The following is a 26,816-nucleotide window of genomic DNA, read 5'->3' on the forward strand; positions in this document are numbered from 1 at the left end:
GCCTTCTCTTCTGATGTTGTTGCCATAAAAGTATTGTCCGTCCCTGGATTAATGATTTCACTTAGTAGGAAGTGAATGCAATGGCTCTTTATTCAGATGAAGGCCATATTTGGGCTTAATTGAGGTATTGGTGGCCACTGAAAAGCTCCAGATGGCATAGGGCCAGATTATGTGCAGGATTGCCTGTCCCAGTTATTTATAGCCACAACATGAAGTGCAACAGAGTGGACGCACTCCAGGTCCCTTCTCCAGAAGAGTACCACCTAGTGGGATCCAGTATATCTGCTTTTTCAGTCACATTCCTTATAGAACTGCATCTCCCGTAAGATGCAGATCTCCTTGTTAGTTTTCTGGAAAGCCCTGGCTTTTTCCACAGGCCCAGGCTCACATGTATGGGTTTCATTAGACTTTAGGACCCTCAGTTTTGTTGCAATGCTGTTTTTTTAAAAAATTGATTTCTTAAAATCAATTCTTATATTGTAAGCCACTCAGAATCACTACACTGAGTTTGGTGGCTATATCCTGGTAGTCCTCAACATACGACCACAATTGAGCCCAGAATTTATGTTGCTAAGTGAAACATTTCTTTAGTGGATTATGGAGATTCTCATCCAGGTCATGATTTTCCCAAAGGTATTTTTTTCAAAAGACAACTGGACTTTTTTGTTTTTCTCCGAAAATGTTTTGCTGCTCATCCAAGTAGCTGAAGAATCAGAGCTGAAGAAGCTTTTTGGATGAGAAGCGAAAAAAAGAAAAAGAAGAAAGTGCAGTTACCTCTTGAAAAAAGTATCTTTTTGGATTTGTTAAGTGAGCCTTAGTAAGACCACACCTAGAGTACTGCATCCAGTTTTGATCACCACATTATAAAAAAGATGTTGAGACTCTAGAAAAAGTACAGAGAAAATCAAGCAGGATGATTAGGGGACTGCAGACTAAAACAAACAATGAACGATTGCAGGAACTGGGGCTTGGCTAGTCTAGTAAAGAGAAGGACCAAGGGAAACATGATAGTGGTCTTCCAATATTTGAGAGGCTGCCACAGAGAGGAAGGGGTCAAGCTGTTTTCTAAAGCGCCTGTAGGCCAGACAAGGAATAATGGATGGAAACTGAACAAGGAGAGATTTAACCTGGAAATAAGGAGAAACTTTCTGACAGTGAGAACAATCAACCAATGGAACAGCTTGCCCTCGGAAGTTGTGGGAGCTTCATCACTGGAAGCTTTCAAGAAGAGATTGGACTGCCATTTGTCAGAAATGGTGTAGGGTCTCCTGCTTGGGCTGGACTAGATGACCTGTAAGGTCCCTTCCAACTCTGATTATCTGTTATCTGTAAGTTTTGCCTCATTTTACAAACTTCTTGTCTCAGTTGCTAAGTGGCTCATTGCAGCTGTTAAGTTAGTAACATGATTGTTAAGTGAACCTGGCTTCCCCATTGAATTTGTTTGTCAGAAGGTCGCAAAAGCTGAGCATGTGATCCCAGGACACTGCAACCGTCATAAATATGAGCCAAGTTACCTGAATTTTGATTGTATGACCATGGAGATGCTGCAACAGTCGTAAGTGTGAAAAACGGTCATACGTCATTTTTTTCACTACATTGAAGGGTCACTAAATGGACTGTTGTAAGTCGAGGACTACCTGTACATTCTATAAGCAAACAAATGCTTTGCTCACAGATAACTTGTATGTGCACTAATGGTTCCAAATTCATCTTGGTGACATCTCAGATGCAATTGGGAAATATCCCTGCTTGAAATTCTGGAGATCTGCGGCTGGGTTAGATGAGCTTAAGAGTCAATTTGGGGCAATTAAAAAGATCAACATTCAAAGCAATTACAACACATTTCCTTTGAAAGCAACGGTTAATAAGGCCATGTGAGAAATTGCAGCTTCAGTTAAAAGTGCTGCAATGCAACTGCCCCCCCCCCCCAGAGCTTTGACCACAATAAATGTGTCACCAAACTTTTGAGGCATTGATCCCCAACCCATTCCTAGGTTTGCACAATCCATTGAAATTGATTTAAAATGTTATCTGCTTTTGAGATTTGCAAAATACGTTTTATTACAAATTAACGAAATGGGCCAGATGCATATAAAGTATTTAATTACACAAAAATAAGTAAAGAATTGCCAACCATGACATGCTCTATGAATGTAGCTATTGGGCTCACCGTTGTCCTTCAGCACCTGCATGTATTCTATTTATGAGTTAGTGAGATGCAGACAAGAGTTTCTAAATTAAGGACCCTAGTTTGCAAACCCACAGAACTGGTAAATTCAGAATTCATTTTAATGCATTACATAATAGAATAGAAAACAGGGCACAGAATAGAAGGCACTTGTTGAATGTTGGACATTGTGTCCAAATTGTCCAGTATTAATACCATTAGCAAGGAATGCTGCAAGTAACATGGGCACAATTAAGGTTGGTAACTAAGGGGTCATCAGGCCACTCCCATCTGAATCACTACTCCAGATCTATTCTAATGGTAGCCTCTGGGTTTGTTTGTTTTTTGCCAAAAACCAGAAGTAAATGTTGGAAGCTGGTGAAACATATTGCAAATTGTGGTCAAGCAACTGCAGGATGTTGCAAATGCTATAAAGGTGAGCTGGTTGCCAAATATTCAAAAAGCGAACACGTGACCATGGGGTGTGTATAATGTTTGGCTGCCACAATTCTGAAAGCAGGTCATAAGTAGCTCTGGGGAGGTCTGTCAAGTAAGTAGACAACTACCAGTATGGGAAAGATGAACAGCATACTACTAAGTAGCTCAAAAATTTCAGCCTGTGTGAATAGAGAAAGTGGTAATTGCTTTCACCTGCTTGTCTTTGTTTGTGTCCCACAGAGGAATATGCCATGTAAATGTTACGAAGCACTGCCAAATTCTCCTATAGTACACTCCATAGGATATTTCTGGACCCCATTACCGCTTTCTGCTAGTATTTTCTCATAGCACTTAAAGATTTCAGGTATTTGGAAGCTGCAAAGAAATTAAAAACCCTTCTGCTGGCTTCCTCTTCTAACCCAAGTGCCCAAAGACCAGTAAAGCTGGTGAAGAATTCTGGGAGTTGAAGTCCTGTAAAGTCCTGTAAAGTTGCCAAGGTTGGGTACCCCTGTCCTAGAAGAAAGGTGGGATGTAAATCTACCATCACCATCAGGGCAACTGAATAATTGCATTCAGCCCCCACCAACCTCTTCCGAAAAGAAGCAAATTTCTGATAGGAACACTTGATTTTTTTTTGTGAAAATAGACTTTAATATAATAAATTATTATTTTTTAAATAAAAACATAGCTCATCCAACGTCCCTTCTCAATAATCCATACTGAACAAAACAAGATGATTCTTTCTCCCAACAAACATGCAGAGGTTCATTGGCTGCAAGAATGGGGGACACATTTATTAAAACACGCACACACAAATCTCTCGGTCATGAAATAGGAATAAGGGGTTCCCCTTCCCACAGGCTAGGCACATGGGCTGGCACAGTGTCCACCGATCCTCACCATTAGAGCTGCTTAGTTCAGCAGCTGGAAATCTTACAAAAGGCAGACCAGAGGAGAAGGACAATGCCAGTAACCAGGGATAAAGGATAAACTCTCATACTTGTACATATCAACAACTTAATCCAACTTAGCCATTCTCTCTCTCTCTCTCTCCCCACCCCTCTCTCCCTCTTTTCCTATCCCTCCCTCCCTCTCAAAGTGTTTCTTCAGTAGTGGACATTTGCATCAGAATTTCACTTCATAAGAACATGGTTCCAATTTTAGGTCCAACTTTGATCCAGGCAAAGACGTCTTCTACCAAGAAAAGAATCAAGATTCCATTCAGAGCTATTTTAAAGAAAGCGTATGTTTCCATAATACAGTACAGTCTGCATTTTGATATATTCTTGGACATAGGCTAAGGGTGAGTTGAACATCTTTTATGAAATGAAGTAAATGCAACCCAATTGATGGTCCATTTAAGTCAAGGTCAACCGGCAATCTCAATGTCAATAATAGGCAGCGATCAAGAATTGTTCTAGGCAACTGTGAAGCAGAAACTCCAGAGGATTATAAATTATACAGGGGGTGTACAAGAGAAAGAGCAGCTTTCCATAAAATAGATACTTTCCAGAGTTGTTAGGATTGCAATTCTTAGGATTTTCACCCATGATGTTCCAAGTTGGGAATGGAAGCTGTAGTCCCAATGAATCTGGAAGCTGGAGAATTAGTGAAGGTTGAAACAGTCATTTTTTTCCAAACTCAAAATGTCAGCATTGGGAATCCACCAATGCTGTTGACAGAGTATAAATTCAGGACAGAGACCTTCTCAAAATACATAATTTATATTGCACTATGTGTTAATTCCCATAGGCTTAAAATGGTATTAAAGGAGAAACTAGTTAACTTGATGGAACAGAAATAAGATACCCTTTGAGATTAGATGAAATGAAACCTCTCCTTTTCAGGTATAGTGTACTTGTGAATACCAATATCTGAAGGCAATAGCCAAGGAGACTTATTACCTTTACACTCTGAGTAGAGTCTAACTATGGAAAACAGAAAGCTTACTTAGTTGTATATCTAGCACAGAAGATCTAAATGAGCTATTATAACTCTTCTTGAGCTGCATACATTCTACAGATCTGTAGCCAGAAATCATCTCCATGCTTTACTAGATGGTAGAATTTGGGGGGATTTTTCCCCCATGTATCAGGTAAATGTCATGATCTGGAGTCTGGACATGTTACATAGAGTAGTCCCTAACTGAGGGTGAGCCTGACTTTCTGATTCTCTCACCTTTAGCCAGTAACAATCTGTGGACCAAAAGACAGTGGGAATGTCAAAGCCTCACTAATGAAAATGCAAAGATTGGAAGCAGAGATGTAGGGTAGGGAGGGGGGGGAAATCTCCTTCCTAGATCTTGGGTAGCTGGATAATTTGGATGCTTATGAGATGATGCCCCCCCCCCCCCCACATCTCAGCTGGCATTGTGGGAGCTCCCAAGACATACCTGGAGCAGAAGTAATGTTTTCCCCATACATGGTACTTTATAGGAGCAGTCGCCTGACACAATATATTAATGAGATTTTATATTCAGAGGCTTCAAACTGTTTGAATGTATTCCAGGAAAAACTGTGAGAAAGGTAAGAATAGATAAGTAAAATTCCATCAGCTGATTAGTGATGATGATGATGATGATATTATCCATTTAGCTGTGCCCAAATCTTAGCAAGTCTATCGGCCAGACTTCTCCACATCTTCCAATCTTGCACAACTTCTTTGAGTTTTTCTATGCTCTGTTTGGTGTTAGTTTGATGATATCCAGCAACCATGTTCTTCAGTGGTCTGGTTTTCTTTTACCGCTAACTCCTCCCAACATGATTGCTTTCTCCAGTGAATTCCCCCACATGACGTGGCCAAAGTAAGTGAGACACAATTTTGTGATTTTTTTTTTTCCTTCCAGTGACATGTCTGGTATTATGCACTGCACTAATGCTTGCTGGTCACATCTGATGTCCAAGGAATGATTAGCGATATTATTACAGTAAATTATTTATCACGTGGTACTGTACAGAATTATGTACCTCAAGGCAATCGATAAGTCCTTAACTTACCATCAAAAATGGTAAATGCCCTGATTTCTACTCAGGGACAGAAATGTGCAAGATACCCAATTTACATTAGAGTACCACAAAAAGAGAAGTTGCTATATCAAAACAAGAATCCATACGAAGACAAACACGAAGGCTCTTGGGCAGGAACTCCCAGGTAATATATATTCAACCACCCTTCAGCCACTCCTAGCCAAATTAGACCCTTGACCGATTCTTTCTGGGAAGAACAATTCCCAGGAGGAAAAACGTCCACTTGCAACAGGTTGAGGAGAGGCGATCAAAGAAATTCTGGATTGAGAGAAATGATATGCTGAGAGAAAAGGCCCAAAAAAGCAGCTTTGATTTCCAAAACAAGGAAGATACTTTCTGGAAGGAAAGTAAAATAGGGAACATCCACTGAACTACATTACAGCCAATACCACACACGGGAGAAGAGATTGTGAGCAACGGGTCTCTACAGAACCCCTTTTCTGGAGCTCATACTTGCTTCCCAAACCACTTGACAAATCTTGTAATCCATGGAAATAAAATGCCATTGTGGATTACATCGTGATTCATTCCTTTTTTACTGCAACGTTCTATGGCAGCTGAGCTCAGCACCATTCTTCTTGCTTGACCTGGGGTGAATTTTCCCTCCCTTCAGTGTTCTTCTTCATACCCCGAAGGGAAGGTCTCAGGATTGAGACACCTAAGAGACACCCAACCCTGAGACTCTGAGGCAGTAGGCGGTCCAGGTGCTAAGCAAAAATGAAAGATGTATCAGATGATCTACTGGATACCACTGTGAAATAAAAAAAACAGTGAATATGAGAAACAAAATATTGCATGCATAGCACTGTCTCAAACCTCAACAATAAATAATTCTAGATCCAAAATAAGTTCAAACTTTAGAAATAAATATCCACATTAAGTTTTAACTAGAAACCATTCCTGGACTATAACAATACATGGATTTGCATCTTGTTCAAATTTAGAGGTGTGTGTGATTGTGTGTGTGTGTGTGTGTGTGTCTGTGGAGAGAGGTTTTTCCAGGGTGGAATGAACTTGGAATTCCAACCAGCAGAAAATTGTCTACCTAGCAACTCCAGGAAAACATATTACAGTAGATCTGGTTTTGCAACAACAACTCTTGCACTACAGAATGAAGGTTATGGCAGGTGATCATATGGGTACTCTGGGAGTAGCACAAATTCTGTTTGTAGAGGGGTCCTGCCCATTACTGTATGCACTTGTCAAAGGGACAGGAGTTCTTTGTGAAGAAAAGTAGATACTTTTTTTTACAAGCTGGAACACTGTATTTCCTGACATCAGTGATATTTTCTGAAAGGCAGTAATTGCTGTAGAATTCGGCTAGGCAACTTGTGATCCAATATTCATTTCAGAAATATTTCCCTGCCTAAACAGAGGGTAGGAAAACCACTGGGAGTGACTTCCAGCTTCCTACCAGCATTCCTATTGACTTTCTTCGTAGGAAACTGGCAGGAAGCATTGGAAATTGTAATTATGCCTGACAACTTAGTATAAAGAGCCAGCTTTATACCAAGTTCACACCAGCTGTAGGCAAGCACTGGCTCTGGGTGGAGGACAATAATTGAGGGGAGATTCAAAGGATCTACCTTGACAGTCTTAAGCATCTGTTTGAAGTAGGCCCCTTGATTTGCAGAATGGGAAGGAAAATTTCGTTTCTGCTCTCATCCTGATGCCAATATGTCCAGTGTTATGTAAAAGATTTACTAACTGGCAAAAAGCATTCTGGAAGGATTCGATCTGGGACTTACGTGATTATTGTCTGCCTGTCTCTCTTCCTCTTGACTTTCTCACACGCATCACTGGATTCTTCTTTTTCTAACTCGCTGAGGGATGCCACAGGCATAGAAGAATAGATAAATGAAACAAAGATAGCTCAGTTATCTGGGCTGGTGGAATTCATGAATGGAGGAAGAGACACATATTTCCTGGCATTCCAGTTCTGTGATAGAAACCTCACATCTGGGTCCCAGTCAGGCAACATGTCTCCCTCACCTGCCTTCCAAGGCTTGGCTCACTTGCCAATGCTCCATCTGATGGCAAAGCTTCCAGGAAATTAGATGGGACAAGACCTTTCTGTCCATTTACTTCCCCCTGCAGATAAAGAAGGGAAATTTATTTATTTTATTTATTTATTTGATTTGCCAATTGTTTACAAGATAATAAGTATAAGCGTATACATAGTTGTGAATACATGAAATGGGTACATATAAGAAAAATAAAAAGAATAAGAGAAACAATAGGACAGGGACGGTAGGCACGTTGGTGCGCTTCAATGTTTGGTTGGAGATCTCTTGATGATTCAAAAGCATACAGAGAAAGGGATGGCTTTCCTTTTTTCCTACCATCAAGCTCTTGTGCACGTTCTATTTCCAAGCAAAGTGATATATATCTCATATCTTGGATCTCTGCTTATTACTTTATGTACTTCTCAAAAGATCAGGAGTCCTTCCAGAAGAAAAGCATATGCTTTCATTTCCAAACTGGAACACTCAGATCCCTCACTTTTGCTGATATCAGCAATGCTTTCTGGAAGGCGAACATTACTGTAGAATTCTTCAGCCAGGCAACCTACAACCGGTTGGATCGTCATTTAAAAAATATTTCCTTACTCAAAGAGAAGCCAAAACGACAGCGGGAATGATTTTCAGTTTGCTACTGGCTTTCCCATTGACTTTCTTTGTAGGAAGCTTGTAGAGAGCTTGGAAGTGTCACGGAAATGACAATTACATGATGAGGTTGACTGTGGCCGTGCAGCGACATAGCAGCATGACAGCATTCAAATGGCCACAACTTTGCCAAAATTTCAGTCTCGTGGGAGTCATGGATCCCAGATTTTAGATGCATTCTGTAAGTAAGCCTGTTTGAGGTTTTTTTATTCAAAAATTGTTGTCACGTGATGCACCATTTCACCCAACTGAAGGTTACCATCACACATGAGGCTTTAGGCATAATCAGTATGTTCCACAAGCCCTTAAAATAGAAACAATCACACCCCCGTGTCTATGGAGATTCTCAATCACCCAGGTCATGATTGTCCCAGAGCTGAAGAAGTTTCTTGGATGAGAAGCAAAACCTCTTTCAAAGATAAACCAGAAAGCCTCTTGAAAAGACACCTTTGGGACAATCACAACCCCAGTTCCATTCATAGCAATGCTGCCTTCTGATTTACCAGCTATAGCACTGTTTGGACCATTTGAATTTTTTTTTAAAGAGGCATGATACGTACGTAATAGAACCCATCATCATCCATGGAACTGAGCACAGTCACAATGTCCCCAGCACAAAACCTGAGCTCAACCTAGAGAAAAACATTAAGAACAATAGTAGAAAATCACTGAAAAGATGACAGTTTATGCATTTGCTTATAGATAAGAGATGGGATATACGATGAAGAGATGTTTGTGACTTTAGAGTGGATAAAGAATTACTAAATTTGTTTTCTTAAGTTTTCGCGGTACTTACATGTATGGCCTTCAGCTTTGTTCGGGTATTTTCCCACGTCATTGTAGTTGTTCTTTTAAAGTTGTAGCAACGTTTCAGCAGAATCTCATCTGCCATCATCAGGCTTGTATTGTGTCCGTCTGTGAGTCAGACTTTTACAGTGGTTTCAGATTTAAATTTGGGGCAGCCTATTGCTGTGCCAGAATGGTTTTTTCTTCATCCTGATTGGTTGGGAGTCTTGGTCTGTGTTTATTGGTCTCGGAGTTTGCTGTGTTCTGCTTGATTGGTGTCTCTAATATCTTGTCTGTTTTTTGGCTCTTTTTGTATCTTGATTGGCTGGCAGCATTGTGTTACTTTATTGGAGGTCTTTAGTGCAGCTTGGCTTCGGGTAAATGGACGGCTCTCATTAGTTAGGAAGCTGGGTTTCATCTGGGTGCCTGGTTGGGATGTGTTTGAGCCGGAGGTATCAGGGGGGATCTGTTTGTGCCCAGGTGTTTGCCTGGCTTGTGGTGTGGAGATTTTTTTGTTTGTGAGTGCAGGCTTCCAATAGGCTGCCCCAAATTTAAATCTGAAACCACTGTAAAAGTCTGACTCACAGACGGACATAATACAGAAGCCTGATGATGGCAGATGAGATTCTGCTGAAACATTGCTACAACTTTAAAAGCACAACTATAATGACGTGGGAAAATACCCGAACAAAGCTGAAGGCCATACAATTACTAAATTTGTTTATACTTGTGATGAAGGTTGGAAGTCTCTCTCTCTCTCTCTCTCTCTCTCTCTCTCTCTCTCTCCCTCCCTCCCTCCCTCCCTCCCTCCCTCCCTCCCTCTCTGTCATAAACACACATATATAAAATTTATAGACCACCTGTCTCATTGACAGCAATTCTATATTATTTATTATATTATTACTTTAGTCTTTCTTCTGTTTTTCTTTTTTTCTTTCAATTCATGCACACACACAATAGTAGAAAACCAGTACAGAAGCAACTGAGAAGGAAGGAATTACTTTCATTTTCAGTTTATACATTGAAACTAGCAATTTTGGAGACCCAGAAAGGAACAAGACAATCTCCAGAATTTATTTCACCCATAGCAATTCCTTAAATGATACACAAAGCTAAACAGTTCGTACCTCTACCCTCTAACAGTGCTTCAAAGATTAAGCAAAGTATACTTTTTTTTCTCAAGAATACTGTGTGTAGTTTAAGAATGTACCAAGCAGAATCCGAATGGAAGTTATGTATTATATTGAGTGTTATAACTTTAGGGAAAAGATATAAAGGCGTCATACTCCAATCAGTAACTACAGGAGAAATTTTGTTTAATGAGAAAAGATAATAGACAATTGAAACAGGACAGACAAAAATATAAATATAATGATTTGAATTGAGATGAAATAAATAAAATAAAATCGAGAAAATTAAAAGAGGGGAGAAGCCATGTAGAAAATGTAAAATAGTAATAAGATATGGAATAGAATATAAAAATGAGCATGAACCTGAATAGAATATAAAAATGAGCATGAACTTGCGTCTGTACGAAGAAATGTAATCCGGGATTATGCTGCTTTCAAAAAAGATGTTTTACTTGTATTTCTTTTCTTTTGGAAACTCAAAAAATACAGTAGAGGTATGTCTCTACTTACCTCGGTGTCTGGATTAGGAGAATTTTCTTGGGGATTGTAGTCAAAAATGGCCACCATTGTTCTTGTAGGGTCCTCAGAACTCGGATTTTGCTTTCCAGGTGCTTCTAAGCCAGAAAGGAAATGGACAACTAGCAGATCAGAATGGGAAGTTGCATTTGTTCCTTTAAAGCAGGGTCTCTCTTAATGGTTTATATAACAAAGTTCTTTATCTGTTCATTGGGATCTAGTTGTGAATGTATGCTCTTCCATACCCAAGAGCCGAGACAACCTTCTACCAAGAAAAAAAAAATCCTTCTCTGCCAGACATAAATTTCAGACATGTTCAAAACATTGACCAAATTTATATGAAATGTTTTGTTTCATATCATTTATGCTGCAAGTTTCAAAATGCACTCCATAATTTAGTCTGGATTTGCTAGATATAAGAAAGGTCAGGGTGGTTTATAGAGGCTTGACTTTGGCTGCTGGAAATCCAGTTTCCTTCTTCTGGATTCTGAGACAATATTCTATGCCTTCAAATTCTAGCAAGGATCATTCCCTATTCAGACAGGAAACAAAAACCAAATGCATGGGACAGAAAATGGGAATATGACACAATAGCATGACTATGACAGGACTGTGTTCTTCTTTACTTAAAACAGGTAGTCCTCGAATTGCAACAGTTTATTTAGTGACTGTTCAAAGTTACAATGTCATGGAAAAAAGTGACTTATGACTATTTTTCACACTTTCGACCACTGCAGCATCCTCATGGTCACGTGACCAAAATTTGGATGCTTGGCAACCAGTTCATATTTATGACTGTTGCAGCGTCCCTGGATGATGTGAACAGCTTTTGTGACCTTCTGGCAAGCAAAGTCCAAGGGAAAGCCAGATTCACTTAACAACTATGACAAGAAAATGGGGCAAAATTCAGTAAACAAATGTCTCATGTAGCAACATAAATTTTGGGCTCAATTATGGTCGTAAGTCAAGGACTACCTATACATTCAAGGAGACGTTAAACAGCTATTTGACAGAGATGTCTTAACTTGGATTTCTGCTATGAGCAGAAGGATAAACTTGACAGCCCTTTAAGTCATAAGATTCTATTAAACGTGGAAACATCATCGTATGATTCTGCAATCACAGAGACATTTTTATGCCCTCTTAGGATATCGATGAGACCCCTTTCTTTTTATAAGTCATAAAGAAAGCCTTATATTTCGGGAGAGCTGTCATACATCTCCTTGCAGCCACCAATCTCCTAGGAGTATCAAGAAAAACAGAAGTAACACTTACCTAAATCAGGGACCTGATCTTCCACCCTGATTGATTCTGTTGGGGGACAAAAGGTATTAGGAGCGAGCTATGTTGGTTTGCCAATGTGTCTTAAGCAAGGAGAAAAACATTTATTTGGGAAAGTGGTGGAATGATCTAGCTAAATGAAAATACAAGTCCTATGAAAATATACAGTTCCAGCCATCTTATGGATATGCAGAACTCGCATAAAAGATAATCCTGTTAAGACAATAAGTACTTTTGTTACTCCCTTTAATGACCAGGGATGTCAAATTCAAGGCCCATGGGCCGCATCCAGCCCACGGGTTGCTTAGTTCTGTCCCACGGGGCCATCCTAGAAACAGTGAAGAACCAGCTCGGGGCCCTCCCGGAGCTCCTTTTTCACTGGCAGAGGGTTGCAGGAGGCCGTTGCAGCCCAAAATGGAGCTCACGAGGGCCACCACAGGGGCTCCCGACATGAGTGACATCGAACTGGCCGTGCCCAACCTGGCCACACCCACCCCAGCCCCCCAAGGTCAAACACAACCCAGATGAGGCCCTCAATGAAATCAAGTTTGACACCCCTGCGGTGGTCCCTCAATTCGGGGTAGAGTCAGGGTGACTAGATGCAGCTGAGCATTTATTGGCTAGATGCCTTTGTATTCCATTCCATGCAAAATTCACAGCAGATATTATTTTTTTCTTTATGCTTTTGGGGAGAAACATCTGTTGCTACTCTCAACCTTCCAAGTGGGAGGTGAGAGTCTTCACCACTAGGCCACCATGCTGCTCGTCCAATAAGCACTATTACTGAAGATGGGAAAGGTTTTATGGACTTTTTGCTGAAAATGAAAATAAAAATAAAAAATAAACAGATGATTTATGGGTTTACTGATTTAAAAGGGTAGAATACGAGAAGAATTATGATATAACGTTAATGAGGGAGATGAGAGGATAAGTTTATATCTGCTTGAAAGATGATTGGAAATTATTTTTCTTTTCTTTTTTCTATTTATATTTCTTTCCACACTTTGCTTGCCTTTTCACTTCACATTATTTCTTCTTTTTCTTTTCTTTAATCTTACTTTAGATTACTACCTTTTTGTCTTTTATCTCTTTACAAATCTTTAATAAATATTATAAATAAATACATAAATAAAATATAAAATAAATACAAATTATACAAAGAAAGATAATTCTGTTATCCTTATAGCTACAAGATATTAGCAGCTTCTATCACGAACTGTTGCGCTGACCTTTCTTAGACCGTCGCGGCTTTGAAGGATGATTTGATAGGTGCGGTGGAGGTGGAGAAAATGCACCATTCCCTGCAATTAAACAAAACAAAACACAATTAAATTAACATGCAATACAGACCAATAACTTAGTAAATTATTCTCCCATTCGCCTGTGGTTCTTAATAAGCTGCTAGGCTTATTTCTGGATTAGTATGATGTAGACCAGTGGTCCCCAACCACCGGGCCCCGGACCGGTACCGGTCCGTGCATCATTTTCTACCGGGCCGCCAGTTTGCTGGGCGCCGCCATCTTGTTTTGACGAAAGTGCTTCCGGGTGAGCTTTTCCGGTTGGAAAGCGGCGTTTGGGTGCTGAAAGAATCCTCGTGCCTTAGTTTCATCGAAGGGGGCGGCTCTGAACGAAGAGCCGTCCCGATGGTGGAGGAGATTAAGAAAGCACAAAAAGCACAAAAAGGTACAAAGGAGGGGTTGAAGGTGGCGGGGAGAAGCGCGGGACGGCTGGCTGGCCTGGTCGCTCGGCTCGCCTTGCCTTGGTCATGCGTGCTGATGCCGGTACCGGGCCGTGGATCATTTTGTGATGCGGTACCGGGCCGTGGCACAAAAAAGGTTGGAGGCCACTGATGTAGACAATGGGCTGGGAGATCCATTGCTATGCATAATTATCTCTCAAAACATTTTTTTTAGTATTGTTGTCCAGAATGAACAGGTTTATTGTTGGGGAACCTGATGAACCGTCGAAGTGCCCAAAGAAGATAAATGCTCCTGGTATCACTAAGTGCCCAAAACCTCTCCCCAGACTTTGGAATATTATATCGTTCAGCTAACTGGCAGAACCACATGGTACTACAAAGCCACTACAGTGGAAGATTCTAAGCTGAAAAGCCCTACAATGTTATTCCCAAATGTAAGCAGAATCTGTTATTTTGCTGTCTGATTCCACCATGTTATATGGAGAATTTTCTTCTTCTAACGATCTAAACAATGTCCTGGCATTTGACTGTTCAGTATTTAATTCATTACGTGGGGCACCTTTGAGACAGAGAAACAACAGAACTCAAGTGAATTAACTATACATTCTTTAACAGGTAAGTGGACACTTATAATCCATGAATTATATGCAATCCCTTGACTACTCCTATAGAATAGTCTACACTTCTACTCATATAGATCCAAGAGAATATCTGGTTCCCCGAGGCCCAACTGTTCAATCATTAGACTGATGTTTCCTTGAGCAAGATCCTTGCTAACTCAAGTTTTAATTTGCCTCCCTGACAAATCACAGTGATATGGGTAAACATGAGATATTTTGTGAATAGTTTTGCATGTGTATCTGAGGGGGTTGTGTCATCATAACCTTATCCATTTTTTTTTTCTATTGGAACATAGCAACCAGCATGATTTCCCATTCAAAAAGGTTCCCAATCCTGGCCTGGCAAAGTTCAAGAATATAATTAGATTTGGGCAGAGTACCTAGACTTTCCATCAGCATATCAGTAGAAATGTGGCCTTCTTCTATCAGCTGTTTTCTCGCACTGTCACTGTCCACCCGGAGCTCAGATACCATGTTGCAGGGTATGAACCCTGTTCTTCCTGCACATTCCCCTCTGTAGAAACCATCTGCATCTTTGTGGCCATAGACCTGTGAAAGGGGGAGGCAGGCAATCAATCGCAACAGTGCCAAAAGAATATTTGCTTACTTCTTTCCACCCATTGCTAAATTTATCCCCAAGAGGTTTGCAGTAATAGGGCATCCCAATGTTTCTCAACCTTGCCAACTTAAAGATGTGTGGACTTCAACTCCCAGAATTCCCCAGCCAGCCAAGCTATCCCATTATTGCCATCCCACAATTTGAAGATGGCTGGGGAATTCTGGAAGTTGAAGTCCACACATCTTCAAGATGTCGAGGTTGAAAAACATTGGCATATACAAATGCACAGAATATTCCATTCCAATTCCAATTATCCATCAAGAAAAGAGATCTCAGGGTCATGGTATGGAGCTCAATATGACAACTAGGAGAAAATATGAAATTAAAGCTAGAGGTTGTTATGAGCTGAAGATAATATGTGGGGATTCTTTATAAATCAATAGCATGTTGGGAATTTTGCACATCCAGTAGGAGGTAGTGATTAGCAGTGGTCTAAGGCTTAGAGAAGAGGCATTAGGATTCAAATTTCTACTTCCTCCATGATGCTTCATGTGGTGACATTGGCAAAATCATACTAACCTTTCTTAAATATTTGGAATATTTGGAAAATGAAGATGAAACAACCGGTACCTCCCCACAGCATGGGCAGGGAAATTTTAAAGACAGGCTGCATCTGTGTTTTGTTGGATGCATTCACAATGCTCTATTTAATCAAAGATCTTACACAATTCCACAAAGCGCACTACAAGTAGCCCTTGGTTACTTAACAACTTTTCAATGTTATGACAGACTTTAAAAACCTACCATTTATCCTCAAAGTTATGACCACCAACAACAACCCATCCCCATGGTCACAGGATTACATTTCGGGCACACGGCAGATGGATCACACCAGTTGCAGTGTCCCAAGATCACATGATTGTGATTCAACATTTTTTTGTCATTCCTCAGCACTAAATATGTTGCATTTTCTTAACAATTACATAGTTCATTTAACCACCACCTAATTTACTCAAAGAGACCACACTGGCTCAGACTGTCATAAATATGGTCATCAAATTGAATCAGATCACATAGTGACCCGCTTAAAGACTACAACAACCTACAACCAAATCTCTGGGCTCAATTGTGGTCATAAGTCAAAGACTGCCTATAACTGCACTGAAATATGACATGACTGCCTCTTTTCAAACCTTCTTGTTCAGCCCAGGAAGATCCAGCAATCATCATCACTTCCTCCTTTAATGACATCTGCTGAAAACCTTAAGAGGACAATTCTTTCAATCTCATCTGTTTTGAGAATAAAGCCACAATTGGGTTAAGTGGCCTGTGAAAGAAAACATCAGGATTGTTGGGGGGCTGGATAGACCCCGTAGGTATCTCTCCCACCCTCCACTGCCCTCTCTGTAGTAAAGATAAAGGTAGATAATAATAATAATAAAAATAAACCGAAGCTCACTTTTGCATGTATTCTCTAGCATTCTGTGCCTCCAAGTTGGATGAACCATCTTGGAGAACTGCAAGGCTTCTCCAGTTATTTATAGTTATTTCAATAAAATTATTTCTGAGCCGAACACTATGCAGCTGAACCATTGGCCACACTAAGGCATTCTGCCAAGCTGTAAACTTTGTGTGTGTGTGTGTCTGTGTGTGTGTGTGTGTGTGTATGTATGTATGTATGTGTGTATGTATGTATGTATGTATATATATATATATATATATATATATATATATATATATATATATATATATATATATATATATATTTTCTTAAGTTTTCGTTGGTACTTACATGTATGGCCTCGGCTTTGTTACGGGTATTTTCACGTCATTGTAGTTGTTCTTTTAAAGTTGTAGCAACGTTTCAGCAGAATCTCATCTGCCATCATCAGGCTTCAGACGGACACAATACAGAAGCCTGATGATGGCAGATGAGATTCTGCTGAAACGTTGCTACAACTTTAAAAGAACAACTACAATGACATGGGAAAATACCCGAACAAAGCCGAAGGCCATACATACATACATACATACCGTGTTTCTCATATAATAAGGCCGGGTCTTATTTTTTTTTTTTTTTTGGCTAGGCTGTCTTTTTGGGGTGACTTAATTCCCCCCTCCATCATCTTCGGGCAGGTGGGCAGCGACGGCTGGGATGTTGACCTCGGCGTTGGTGGGGCACTTTGTATCAGGGTCAACGAGGCAGCACCATATATCCGGGTGTGTAAAAAAGTACTTCCTAACAGCAAGCCCCCGCCATTTGCCCCCATTTCGCATGTTTTAATATAGGCCTTAATTTGGGGGAGGGGCTTAATTTCATTTCATGCCTCTAAAACATGCTGGGACTTCCTATTGGGGAGGCCGATTGTTGGAGAAACAGGGTACATACATACATACATACATACATACATACATATATATATATATATATATATATATATATTTGTTTTCTTACGTTTTCGCAGGTACTTACATGTATGGCATTCAGCTTTGTTGGGTATTTTCCCATGTCATTGTAGTTGTGCTTTTAAAGTTGTAGCAACGTTTCGGCAGAATCTCATCTGCCATCATCAGGCTTCTGTACACTATACAGAAGCCTGATGATGGCAGATGAGATTCTGCCTAAACGTGTGGCTACAACTTTAAAAGCACAACTACAATGACGTGGGAAAATACGAACAAAGCTGAATGCCTATATACATATATATATATATATATATATAGATAGATAGATAGATAGATAGATAGATAGATAGATAGATAGATAGATAGATAGATAGATCTTTGGTTATTCGGGTTTTCTCCGCGTAAGATTGGAAGTATCTAGGCAACGTTTCGATGAAGTCTCATTCATCATCTTCAGGCTTCTGTCTTCAGCTCTGAAGCCTCACTCTGATTTATATATATAAATCAGAGAGTTCTAGATTCACCTACTCTGTGAGAATTGAGCCCTGCCAATACGTCTCTTCTTGGTGTCGCTCGTACCTTCAAAATCTGGCCTTCTTGAAATGGGAGCTCCTCTTCAGCAGCATCCCGATTAGGGGACATCGAAACAGGGTCATAGTCAAAAAGAGCCACAAACAGACGTGCTGATCCCTTATCATCTGCTGATTCAAGGGAAGGATTCCTCCAAGTTCCTAACCAGGACACAAAAGCAAATCATAGTTGGACCGAGTTTGTCTATCAGGACAGAATTCCTAGCCCTGGTGTGACGGTTGCGAATTTGGAAGTATGGGCTTGATACTGCGATTTTAACTCCTTCATGTACCTGATCTTGTAAGGAGGTTTGGAGACATCCTTGTTCAACTCTTGCTAACATTGCCCCCTCCCACTTTAAAACAGCCCTAATGGAAACTGCAACTAACTCACCAATAGTTCCACTGGGAGATAGGGTCCCTTCTTGACTTTTTCTCGGAGATCTTCTGTCTCTCTGGACAGGTGACTGATATGATGTTGAGTCCAACAACCCGGGACTACCTGTCACCTGAAAGAGAAACCCTTGGCAGAATCAGTCCTGTGTTTATTCACTGGCATTTCAGCTACACCCTGCAGCAAAAAGCACAAAATGCAAAGGGCTAGAATGCAGCATTCCTCTTTTGTGAGCGCTTCCACAAAACACTGACCAAAAGCAAAGCAAATTGCATAGGCTCAGTTTTGCAGTTACACGGAATCTGTCATTTTGACACCATAATATATATATTCCTCCATTCATTGTGAGAGTTGGCGTTTGCCGTGAAACCGAGAAATTCTCATTTCCTTTGAGTTTTCTATACACCTTGTGAACCACTAGATCTTATCGATCAAGGTTACATTGATATAAATCATTCATAGACCACCTTGATCAGATGGCAGCCTCTTTGTGGAAGGCTTGTTGCAAATTAAAAGAGATTCACGATTTAAAATAAAGGGTATTTAAGTTTGCAGACTTTCCCTAAAAATTAAAGGGGAAAAGGAATACTGCATTAGATATTTTCAGCCAGTGATGTCTGATTGGTAGCCAATCCCAAAGCAAAATATGAGAAAAGCCAATAAGGAGTATCACACAAATGGGTTGTAAGTTTCAAATAAAAACAGAAGCCTCTATTTTGTAAAGCACTCAACACAGTAAGCAGAATGCAAGCAAGCATAGGAGCAAAGGGTCAAAAGCACAGTCAGAATTGTGGCAAGCTGCTGTGACAACACCGGTTGATGAAGGAAGTGTCTCACAGACCCATGTTTGCACAAGAGGGCCCTCCTTCCAAGCCTGCTCTGGCCTGGCTCCCAAGACAGAGGGGCTTTTCTCCCGAGTCCTGTTCCACTCTTCTGGGGCACCACTGGCCTTCTTCCTCCATCCACAATGTCCAGGTGAATGGCTGGGAGACGTGCTCCAATCCGTGCTCTCTCCCTCCCAACTACTGGATCGCTTCAGTTCTCGTCGCCCACTGGATTGGATTGATCCTGACTGGCTGGAGCAATCACTCCATTCCTCCTCACAATCTGTTGGTGATCCATCAGCCCTCCCATCTGAACTCAACAGGCTCACTGGTGTGGAAGTGATGGTTAAATCCTCTTCCTCATTTGAATCATACTCAATGTCAATCTCCAAATTCTCCGGGGTGAGGCAGTGGGGGAGGCCTTGCACAGCTTTCTCCCTTTTCTCTTGGGGCATCATTCTCCTTGAAGGAACTTGATCAGGCCTTTGTCCTGCCCAGCTGCACAGCTTCAAGTCATCCTCCACCTCAAGGCTGGTGATCACATCCAAATTCTCTGTGAGGCTCTGTGCTCTGTAAAGACCACCTCCAGTGTAGTAGGAATTGCTCCGCAGAGGAACACTGGGCTCTCGGATGTCTCCTTTTCGCTTCCTATGTCCCTGGGGTTGGACACGGGTCTTCTCCTTGCAATGACTGGATCTTCTCCATTCCAAAAGAGGAGATCTTGATGGTTTCTTTCTATCATCCCACTGATAGGTCATATCTTCACCATCCCATCTTCCAGAGCAACTGGACGTTTCATTCATACACTCTCCTCTAAATTTCTGTAGAAGGGTCCTTTCAGGTAAGATCAGCTCTGAAAGATTGTGGTTTCTTTTAGACCAAGAACAGAGAGGACTTTGCGTTCTTCTGGTATGATTAGGAAGCTTACTCTGGAAGCTTTCCACGGTCTTCTTTTCCAGAGGGATGGAAATAGGTTGGTTTAGGACGGGGTCCCAGCCTTCATCATCATCATCTTCTTCTTCTTCTTCCTGTTCTTGCTCCTCTTCCTCTTCAGTCACTTCAGGAATACTAAACAGAGCCTTGCTGCATTTTTTTTGCAATGGCATTTCCAGAATCCGTTCCAAGATTTCTTCATCGCTGTCAGTATCACCAAGATCCAACTGTGCTCCAGACCCAGAAACCAGACCATCAAGGAAGAAGCAAAGAGAGAAAGAGGAATTAGGCATTGAAAGATGGATAAACAACACCTACCATCACTCCTGTAGATGGCATTAAATAAGGACTAGACAAATTCACAAAGTGAAACATCAATCAATGGCGATGAATGAAGGTAATTAAATGGAAGAGCGATACTCAGAAGCAGAACAACTCTTCAAACTTATTAGTGAAGCACAGGTTTTTATTTCATGATTGTGGGCTTCCGTATCGAAAGCAAGATTCTAGTTTTGATGAATCTATTTTCATCTGGCTCCAGCAGGGTTCTTTCAATATTTGAACCCTTCTAGAATCCAGCACCAAGACCTGTTACAAAGCTAAAGAAGCCATTCCTTTACATAGGAAAAAAATGTGGAAAATGGAAATGGGCAAATAAATGGTTGAGCCTCCAGCAGTGCAACTGGAACTGGAAGTATATCTTGGTGTATTACATATCACATGGCTACTCCAATCTACTTGAAATAGATTGTGATTATCATGATCATCAGCATTTATATACCATTCTTCTTCCCATGGAAAGATGTAGGATAGTTTTCCCCATCTACATAACTTACATGTATATTAGGTAATGGCCATGCTGACAATAGCTGGTTGGGAATGATAGGAAATATAGTCCAAAGCATTTAAAGATTGTAAGAGAAAATCTTTTAATATTCTAATGAATTTAGCACATGAGGAAATGATGCCTGTTATTCCCTGTTGTTTGGCTTTCTGTAGCTTTTTCCATAATGGCATTTGTCTGGTCAGCCTCCTCTCAAAGATCATGAAACCCAATCAGGAATTCTTCAGATAAGAGTAGTCACCCAATGACAGTTAGTGTTCTACTGCTCTGTCTCTTCTTGATGTAGGAAAAGTCCATCCAGTCAGGGTTTTCCACCATCATCAAAAGTACAAAATTAGATCATTTTCATTTACACATTCAAGAAGCTCCCCTTAGTTATTCCTCAACCTAGCGAAGAGTAGGATTACCAGATCTGGAATGCAATAATCTACCTGGCCATCAGATGGCAGCAAAGAGAATCTCTAACTTTTTCCTGCTATCTAAAAGTCATGGGGATTCCTGCAGCTCAGTTCATCCTCATTTTGCATATGTAGTTCTCTAGGAAATTGGAGAGGAGGAGCTAAAATAGTGCTAGGGAGGCTGGCAGCACAGAACATGAACCTCACGACCTCAGCACTGATATATCTTGGCAATACTCTCCTTGTGCAAGAGTTATCTAGGCGGGTATCATGTTTTTCCCCCAAAAAGTAATCGGGTCCATGTATTCCCACAGTGGTGATTTTTGGCCTAGGTGTTGTGACTGCGTGCTGCCACAGCTGCAGGTAAGAAGGTTTTCTTCATAGAGATAAGAAGGGGACCATGATGTCATGAACTCTCAGAGGAAAGGCAGGGTATAAGTTAAAATTGTAAATAAATAGATTGCTCTGTGCAGAACAAAGAGTTTGATATGGTGGCATCAACTGTTCAAAGCTCAGGTATAACGTATCCTATATAAATTTTCTGGAATTGCTAACATTCTTTAAAAAGCCAGATGGGCTCTGACATTATGGCCCCATCAGGACGGAGAGTGCTAGATGAACAGAACTAGATGATGGAACATGTCTCCTCCCAGAGAACTATGAGTGGGCAGGAACACAGGTAAAATTGGGAAAGAGATATAACAAAATGGAGAGTAGCAATGATGGGGATATAGTCTGGCAGGGCATGAAAGGAAAACAGGGTGGATCTAAGTCAGGGGTGTCAATCTCGATTTCATTGAGGGCCGCATCAGGGTTGTGTTTGCCCTCGGGGGGTGGGGGGGTGGGCATAGCCAGCTCAAAGTCACTCGTGTCGGTGTGTGTGTGTGCCTGTGGCAGCCAGAGCGCTCTGCTAGTGAAAACAGGCTCCTGAGCTCCGTTTCCGGCTGCGATGGCCTCCCGCAATCCTCTGCCAGTGAAAAGGCACCGTGGGCATCCATCTCTAAGGAGTTTACAGAGTCAGCCTATTGCCCCCCACAACCTGGGTCCTCGTTTTACCGACCTCGGAAGGATGGAAGGCCGAGTCAATCTTGAGCCTAGTGGGATTTGAACTGCCAAATTGCAGGCAGCCAGCAGGCAGCAAAAGTAGCCTGCAATACTGCATTCTAACCACTGCGCCACCATGGCTCTTTAATGTTATTTTTATTTAATATTAAATATTATATTAATATTTGCAGCAATTTTTGGATATGTCCTGAGTTTAGGGGAGTATCAGAAATAAGCAAATAATCTCATGAAGATGTTTGAAAGAGTTGAGCAAATTTGCAACTGCTCCTTAAGGACAGCAAAAATAAGAATACCTTGTCTCCATTTTCTCTGCTGCAATATTCACTTGGATTCCATTTCATCTCCCCTGGCCTACCAGAAACTGGTTTCTCTTCTTCCTCCTCCTTCTCATCCTCCTCCTCCTCCTCCGTAATATCAGAAAGGTCAGAACCACGATTGTGGTCAGTTAAAATATTTAGTGGTCGATTTCCTGGTTCTGACCTTTTCTCTGCTTGCTAAAGAAATTCAGGAGGAAAGGCTTATTAGTGAAAAATCGAATGCTGTATCATTGGAATGAATAACTGAACCCCTTCCCAAATCACCACTTTCATACTGAATATATATCTTCAAATATGAAATTGCATTTACCCTTTGGGTGATGTCAATTTTAACACTGATCTGGATGTTTTTGGAAGTGTCGGCAAGGCATGGTCAAAAAAGCCAAGATGGTAGCCGTAACAACACAATAGAGTTTTGGAACGCATTTTGATTTTTTTTTTTTTCAGTATAGCCCAGTATAGCCTTTGATGTTTTGGAATGTATTATTTAAAGCAATTTTATTTTGTCTTTTAGCCAAATGTTTCCCCAGAAGTCAGAAAAAGGCCCTTCTTAAATCCTGACTGATTTGGTTTCTAGCAGGCCTCAGACAGGAAATATCACAAACTGTTAATATAAACAATCATGACGTGTGCACATTCACGTCCTTGCATGAAGACCAAAAGTCTTTGCGGTTTGTATGAAGTTACGGATCATTAGGTTTTCCAAACCGAAGAGGCCTTTGATCAATGAATACCGACCTCTCTTCTGCTCCTGGCCACCAGCTGAGAGGCGTCATCTCTGGAGCCTTCTTTCAACGGCTTCATCCTCCCTGAAGACTCGACTAAAGACTCTGGAGTTTGTCCTTCGCTTTGGCCCACCTCCCGGGAGCTGTCGTCTTCTTGCATGGAAGGTCTGTCCATGGGTGGTCTCTTTGGTTCCAGGGAGCTCTGGTTGTCCTCTGGCTCTCTTTCTGGTGGGGCATTTGTCCCCTGTTCTGCAGGGCAGCTTCCACAGGTCTCCGGGCTAATAGCACCACTGTCTGAAATGTGCAGCTCCTGCTTTGTCACGGTGAGCGGCAGTTCCTGGGAGCACATTGTTGCAGAGAGATGTCGCATTAGCATCTCTTAATTATTAATATCTCTTAATATTAAAATAATACAGATATTGAAAGGATTAGAACATGCACAGAGTGTAACCTAACTCAGCTTTTGTTATTGCTGCTGAGAGGAGCTCCATTGTAACCTAGTGTGCCAACTGAGGAGATAAAGCCTCCAGGCTAATTGCCAAACTTAGCCTTGCTTGTAACTTAAAATGTGTATTCTCAGCAACCTAATGTGAGATAATTCTAACAAACTCTGGGCTATATTGCAGAAAATGTATTCATTTCCCCTTTCTGGGGTCCATCGTTTCAGGGCGCTGAGAAAATCATGAGCTTTTGCATGAAGTAGTGGATATCAAATTGTGTTTCTAACAGAATGACAATCTATGCAAACTGTGTAGAATATAAGAAGGAAAAATGTTTGTTTGTTTTTTTTGCATGCTTGCTTTTTCTCTCTTTGCCTTGATGTTTGAGGCAGGAGATTAAAGACGCCCGGCTTTAGTCTTGACCAATAAAAAAGCTGAATATCAGTAGCCTCGTGTTCAGAGTTTCATTGGATTAGTTCAGATTCTGAGCTGCACAAAACCTAACAATATTAAATGTGAAATTAGCAGTTATGTTCTTTTTCTAATTAGGAAGAGGGAGGGAGAGAGATTCCTGTAAAGTTATGAGAACATATTTCATCTAGGGCTTGGTAAGAGTTGATGCTGCACTATGGGTTGGTTATTAGAGGAAAACACAGTGTGAATGAAAGTGGAATCACAATTGTGCATACAAATCCCCTAAGATTCATATTAACAGACTTTTCTGTGTCTTCTGCTTAATTGTGGTTTTGCTGAAGAAGTTTAACTGATTGCTGTTGCTTCGTGATATACATTATGGATTCGGACTTCAACAGGTGTTAGTGGAACAAGATACATAGCTTTATTGCTCTGTTCAATACAAGACGCAATCAAGAATAGGCAAAAGGGGCTGCAACAATTTTTTAAAATCCTAATCAATGAGGTAATATTTAAAGGCAGCTTAGGCAGACCCCTGCTTGATTCACTGGAATATAAGAAAGGGAAGAGATACAGCACAATCAAATTTGTAAGATTTCATTATTATAGCTGATCTTAATGCAAGTAGTTTGAGCCTTCCAGTGGATCTGGTTTCCTGGTCTGGTTTATCTAAGTGGGGCAGGCAGTTGGTTACTTGAAAAAAGCTGGATTCACATATGATTCTAAACTATGTTTGGATTTATTATTGTTTATTTAAATGTTTTGGCCACCCAATTCTAACAGACCTGGAGTGGCATACAAAAAAACATTAAAACTGCTAAAAAAAATAATTCCTTGCCTTGGGAAATGACATACTGACGTATAAATCAAGCTTTGCTGCTTTGTAAATTATGGTTTATGTGGGTTAAGACAAAGCATGATGAAATTGTGGCTTAGTGAAATCTATGAACTGAGTTAATGACTGGCCCAAGCTTCATGGTTGAATAAAACTTAATTTCAGATATGTCACGCGACATTTCATGACATTTTTCCCATTTGTGGAGCCGGAGTGGGCGTGGCCTGTGCATGATGGATCCAGCCTGTGGGCTGCCAGTTTGACACCCCTGTATTATAGCATACCATGGCCAGAAAGATGTTTATTTCAGTGTTCATGGATTCCTCCCAGTGGTGGATTTCAAAGTGGTTTACCACCAGTTCGGTGGGCATGGCTTGGTGGCCGCGCTTTGTGTGCATGCACACACTTTGCGCGTGCGTGCCAAACACGCACTTTGCGCATGCACAGAGGCTTTCCTACTCACCTCCTGCAATCCTGCACTCTCCCTGTAGCTTCAACAGCTTGCCGCGCAACAATCTGCTGTGACATGCAAAGCAGCTGCGCTTCAAAAGCAGTTAATAAAGGGAGCTCGGGTGGGCAGGTGGGCCCAACTGCAGAGCGTTGGAGAGACTCGCAACAAACCGGTTCTCTGCCAGCTGATCTTCGGTACGCCAGAACCGGGCCAAACCAGTAGAATAGCACCACTGGTCCTTCCCCAACCTCTACTTATCTACTAGGAAGGAAGGAATTTCACATTTACCTGGTTGTCTTCTCCAGATTTCTCCTTCTTGAGCACAGTCAGATCTTCCTTCACCACACCGCCTGCAGGGGAGGGCAGAAGGTAATTCCCTTCTTCTCCGGGAAGAGTTCCAAGTTCTGGTGACACGGCTTGCACCGTTGGCATCAAGGGAACCTTGACATTGGAGGATGTCTCTGAATGCACTTGATCCCCAGATTTTTCACTGGTAATAGTGGTCTGCAAGGTGAGTTTGGCAACTGAGTTCTTAGTGGCAGAAGGCAGTTCTTTCCCTGGAACCTGAGAAGTTCGTGTGACAAGAGCCGGTGCTCCCCCACCCAGAAGCCGGGAGGGACGACCACGAAATTGAGATTCAGAAGAGCGGTCTACTTCTTCCAACAATGCTGAAGGGATCTGAGCTGGCAGAGAATCCACCGATTCTCCATAAAGAGACACCGTTCTTACAGTCACTTCCTGACAGAGCTGGAGGATCTGCAGCTGGGAAACCTCAATCAGGACACTACCAGCTGTTGGAGAGGTAACCTCCATCACCTGAAATAAGAGTAATTAACTTGAAATAAGTAGGAAGATAGAGAAAGGCTGAGGCACCTTCTGCAAAAAAAAGGGAGGGTAGGATTGCTCATTCTTAGTGATGAACAAGTAAGAAGGTCTCTAAGTAGGAAGATGGGGGGTGTAGAAGGGCAGAGTATATAAATGGGTGCATGCAATTAACATAAGGATGAAGTTTGGAGAGGTCTAGTCAGTAGTATTGGTGAAAACTAAATTTAATTTCCCCCCTTTTTCAATCTCCTGCCTTCAATTATTTCTGTTCGCTACTTCTCTGGGTATGTTGCACTTTACATAATTTCTCTAACTCCCAAAAAGCAATCATACAAAGATCTTTAAGCCACACAGTGAGCCTTTTAATAAAGCATTTAGGTTATAAGACAAACCATCAGAACTGTCTATTCTGGGTGCTGAAAGAATGTACAAGGAAGAACTCTACAAACAATCCTTGATTTGCAACCATTCATTTAGTGACTGTTTGA

General features: G+C 41.2%; 1 protein-coding gene across 8 annotated transcripts in view; it reads right to left on the reverse strand.

The window, feature by feature from the left end:
* Positions 1 to 5,919: 5,919 nt before the first annotated feature.
* Positions 5,920 to 26,816, reverse strand: part of TSPOAP1 (TSPO associated protein 1) — a 73,500-nt gene continuing 52,603 nt past the window's right edge. For 5 of the 8 annotated variants that reach the window (XM_087958598.1, XM_087958565.1, XM_087958589.1 and 2 more), the window contains 14 exons: positions 25,792 to 26,319; positions 23,377 to 23,700; positions 22,615 to 22,815; positions 19,099 to 20,241; positions 18,258 to 18,372; positions 17,874 to 18,025; positions 14,710 to 14,878; positions 13,240 to 13,311; positions 12,005 to 12,040; positions 10,724 to 10,827; positions 8,858 to 8,929; positions 7,624 to 7,722; positions 7,380 to 7,454; positions 5,920 to 6,382 (listed from right to left, as the gene is read on the reverse strand). In XM_087958598.1, coding sequence (XP_087814724.1) covers positions 7,428 to 7,454; positions 7,624 to 7,722; positions 8,858 to 8,929; positions 10,724 to 10,827; positions 12,005 to 12,040; positions 13,240 to 13,311; positions 14,710 to 14,878; positions 17,874 to 18,025; positions 18,258 to 18,372; positions 19,099 to 20,241; positions 22,615 to 22,815; positions 23,377 to 23,700; positions 25,792 to 26,319 — 3,042 coding nt within the window. In that variant the 3' untranslated portion in view covers positions 5,920 to 6,382; positions 7,380 to 7,427. The remainder of the gene's footprint in view (positions 6,383 to 7,379; positions 7,455 to 7,623; positions 7,723 to 8,857; positions 8,930 to 10,723; positions 10,828 to 12,004; positions 12,041 to 13,239; positions 13,312 to 14,709; positions 14,879 to 17,873; positions 18,026 to 18,257; positions 18,373 to 19,098; positions 20,242 to 22,614; positions 22,816 to 23,376; positions 23,701 to 25,791; positions 26,320 to 26,816) is intronic. The other 3 variants (XM_087958576.1, XM_087958628.1, XM_087958585.1) reach the window with 3 other exon arrangements.

This window comes from Notechis scutatus, chromosome 1, assembly GCF_049901735.1.
Source record: "Notechis scutatus isolate UNSWTSFEM ecotype Mainland chromosome 1, rNotScu1.2, whole genome shotgun sequence".
Classification (NCBI taxonomy): Eukaryota; Metazoa; Chordata; class Lepidosauria; order Squamata; family Elapidae; genus Notechis; species Notechis scutatus.